The following is a 3,581-nucleotide window of genomic DNA, read 5'->3' as shown; positions in this document are numbered from 1 at the left end:
TTTTTGCTTTTTAAAGAAAAGCTTTAAACAAGGATAAATTGAATTTACTTCAATAATTTCAAGATATTACATCAAGTCAGTGCTAAAGATATTTTCACAATTGAAAGTGAGAATATGTATTGGTTTAAAATGGCTCAGCAATGCAGCATTTTAGACGCAAGAAACAAAAAAGACACTGGACAAATACAAACCTACAATAGCTATACCAAAATAAAGTAAGCCCACAAAAAGGCAAGTTTTAAAAACAGACAGCTGCACTGATCTAACATGCCCGCAGTTCAGCATAAAGCCACTGTATTTAAGGCAGCTAACTTCTACTGTAAGATTCCTTCCAGAACCTTATTCATGCATCAGAAAGTACTCTCACTTTTTTGTTTAGCATGAGAAGTTCTGCCCAAATTTAGAGTTTTAAATAAATGTGTGTATATATATATATCCCATACCAAAACTGTGCAAGCAAGGTCAAAACTGCAAGATTTAATAAGTAGGAGCTATTCATATACTCTTTCTGAGTCCAAGCATTTGACAAATCCAGGTGTGTTCTGTGTGTTACATGGAACAGTTATTGTCCACATGTGCAAAAGCAAAACTTCAATGTAAGCTGAAAGGAAGAGGTAATGTTGCAGTAACATTACTGTGGCTACCAAATTCCACCCCTTCACCATGATTGCATTGTACCTTCCAGTAATTTGGCTGACAGCTTTGATTAAGCCACCTTGAAAACACTGAAAGAGATCTTTGGGTAGTTAAATCTTCATATGGAAACCCCATGCGTACAGCAAACAGGGAGGCTTTAAAAACAAAACAAAACAAAATATTAAATACAGATGCAATCAAAGCCTCTTTACACATAGAATAATGGAAATTCTTATGAAACACATTAATGTTTACAATTCTAAAAAAAATACTTTTTTTTTAAATGAAATTGTGCACATTTATGTTTCATCATCCTTTCATGATTTCTAAAGCTCTGTTTCTATTCCAAGAAGCAGAGTTGTTATTTTTTCTTGTCTGAACTTTCTCACTTGGATATTGGTCTAAGTATTGCAAGAACAAAAGAAGAAAAGGTCAGCCTCACGGTGATTATGAAACTCTCCAATCTATTTGAGACAAAACTGAAAATTTCCCAGCAGACGATAACCAAAATAATGTTTTTTCTCACTTGTAATTATTCTGCACTGAATCTACCTCACCAGACTCAGTTCTGTGTTGGTACACTCAACATAACAGCCTTGTCCATATGACTTTATTATGCAATAATTATTTTCCTAAACTGAATAATATAATTTTAACCAGTATTTAATTCTTCAGTTTCTTTTTCATCTTTCTTCTGTTCTCTGTTCATTCTACAATCATCAATTAAAGTACACAGATATTTGCCTGTGATTGGTAATGAAACTTTCTGAACATTTATTCCTTCTCTTTACTACCTGACTAATTTTTTTTTCTCAGCACTATCCATTAAATCTCTTACCAAAACCACCTGTAATCTAACTGGCCAAGTGCTTGAATTAAATAGCATCTGCAAATCCATCTCCCTTTTTTCACGTCTTCTGTCAAAACACTCATCACCTGCTCTATTGCCATACTTTACTCCTTTGTACAGTAATAGAAAAAGCTGGGTTGCATTAATTTCTCTATCATTCTGTACACATTAAAATCTTCAAGGGTCTTGTATTTCATCAGCTTCAAAGCAGCAATTTTTAAAGTTCAAGCATCTCTTTTTAAGTCCCAACTTCCACAATTGTATAGGCATTTCTTTTGGAGCAGCCCCATACATTTTGAAAATCTTCAGTGACGAGCTAAGTAACCTTTCATTAACTAGTAAATACTTTCCTGCAACATATATCTCTTCCGAAACTAGTGTTATTCTAAAAGCAGCAGTTTGTTCTTTAAAACCTAAACTATTCCTCAAGCTTGCAATTTTGCTCCTTTATGATGCCCAGGAACACACCTCCTAAAGTGATTTTCTATATTCAGATCTTCACAACTGTTCTTAAACTATAAAAAACTATATATAAAAATATAGTATTTGTGTTCAATATACACTAAAATAGTAATATGGCACTGTAGCATCTTATTTCTGTCATTCTTTAGACAGTTACTCTCTGATTTTAAATGAAATATTTGCAGCTAGCAGCTTCAGTCTCTATAGTGTGTTGAATCAAATCATTATTATATCTGCTATCAGTATTATTAGCTAACCCTTGGGACTACAAGTGAATGATTGGAGTTAAATCGGTAAAATATCATAAAGCTATGTTTTTCTTTTCACATGGAAATGATGGATTAAAATCTAATTCATACACATGTGATGATAAACACTTCAGCACTATTTAACAAGATTTACTTGTTTGTCAGGGAATACCTCCACTCAAGAGTAACAAATAATAATTTTATAACATAAAGAGGTTAAGACCCAGAAAAAGTAAAAGGAAGAATTACCTGACTCTCCCACTAATAATGTATGCTTAGTGTGCTCAATGACCTTTCGTGCTACACCAATTGCATTTTTCACATGTTTGAGATCTGCAACTGCCCCAACTTCCATAGTGTTGCTGGAAGCAAGACATATTTAGAACTTATTAAAAAAATAACATAAATAGTCGCATAATTTGTATTTGGCAAAATATTTTTTCGTGAAAACTGAAAAATCTGTTGCTTTAACGCATTGCTTTAATTCTCCTGCGTCATGAATAGGTGGGCATCACATTAGTGGAGAAGAAATTCACATGTACATTGATACATTGTAGCCTTGCACAGGTTGGGGATGTTGCCCAAGTAACAGTTACTCTACCTAGAATATTTTCGATAGGGTAACTGCCTTGTTACACAAACTCATAGCCAAACCAAACACCAGCAATTACTTTCTAAACAGGACAGCCTACAATGGTAAATAAAGTGCAGAAGACAATGGCTACAGAAGTGAAACACTTACAGAATTAATCTAAAGGGAAAGCTTAGTGTGCTTCTCTTTGTAACTTTTATCAAGAGCTGGATTACTAAGTGCAAAAACTCCCTAATAGACATATTTGGTCATTCTTCCACCAAGTGAAAGAAGAACTTGCCCATGGTTAAACCAATAAGACCACTGTGACACATTTTACATTAAAATGTGCTAAAAATTACAGATATCTTCCCCGCTCCCCCCATCTTACCCATCCATAATCATTGCATCCAGTGTTGTTTCCCCACTTTCATCTGGGCTTCCTCCATATCCCACACTCCCATCACACTGGTCAATCTCACACTGACCACAGCCCTTCTCAACAGCATCCAGCTCAGAACCGCCCAACTGTAATGTTCTCCATGCTGTAATCAACAAAATAATTCAAGGTCACCAGTGAAAATAGTCTCCAGCACTAAGACTGTTTTAAGACTGTTTTCTAGATGGACACTATGAAAATGTTCTATATATGTGGATTTAAAAAACAAAAACAAAAACAAACAAACAAACAAAAAGACCTCATACCACTATTACTCATAAGTTAAATAAAGGCAAAATATAAACACATATTCAGGATAAAGTAAATTATTAATTTTCTAGACACTGTTGTGGGTTTTTTTTTTTTAAATATCTA

The 3,581-nt window shown here is 34.0% G+C and overlaps 1 protein-coding gene across 1 annotated transcript; it reads right to left on the bottom strand.

The window, feature by feature from the left end:
- Positions 1-3,331, bottom strand: LOC104910636 (N(4)-(beta-N-acetylglucosaminyl)-L-asparaginase-like; the record flags this gene model as incomplete). The annotated part of the gene is made up of 3 exons (XM_010709764.1): positions 1-791; positions 2,446-2,558; positions 3,159-3,331. Coding segments are annotated over 3 exons (486 nt in total), but the record flags the coding sequence as incomplete, so codon positions are not given.
- Between the last annotated feature and the right edge of the window lie 250 nt (positions 3,332-3,581).

The sequence above is a fragment of the Meleagris gallopavo genome, chromosome 4 (genome assembly GCF_000146605.3).
Source record: "Meleagris gallopavo isolate NT-WF06-2002-E0010 breed Aviagen turkey brand Nicholas breeding stock chromosome 4, Turkey_5.1, whole genome shotgun sequence".
Taxonomy (NCBI): domain Eukaryota; kingdom Metazoa; phylum Chordata; class Aves; order Galliformes; family Phasianidae; genus Meleagris; species Meleagris gallopavo.
The sequence above is the reverse complement of the archived record's forward strand: the minus strand, read 5'-3'. Positions and strand labels throughout refer to the sequence as shown.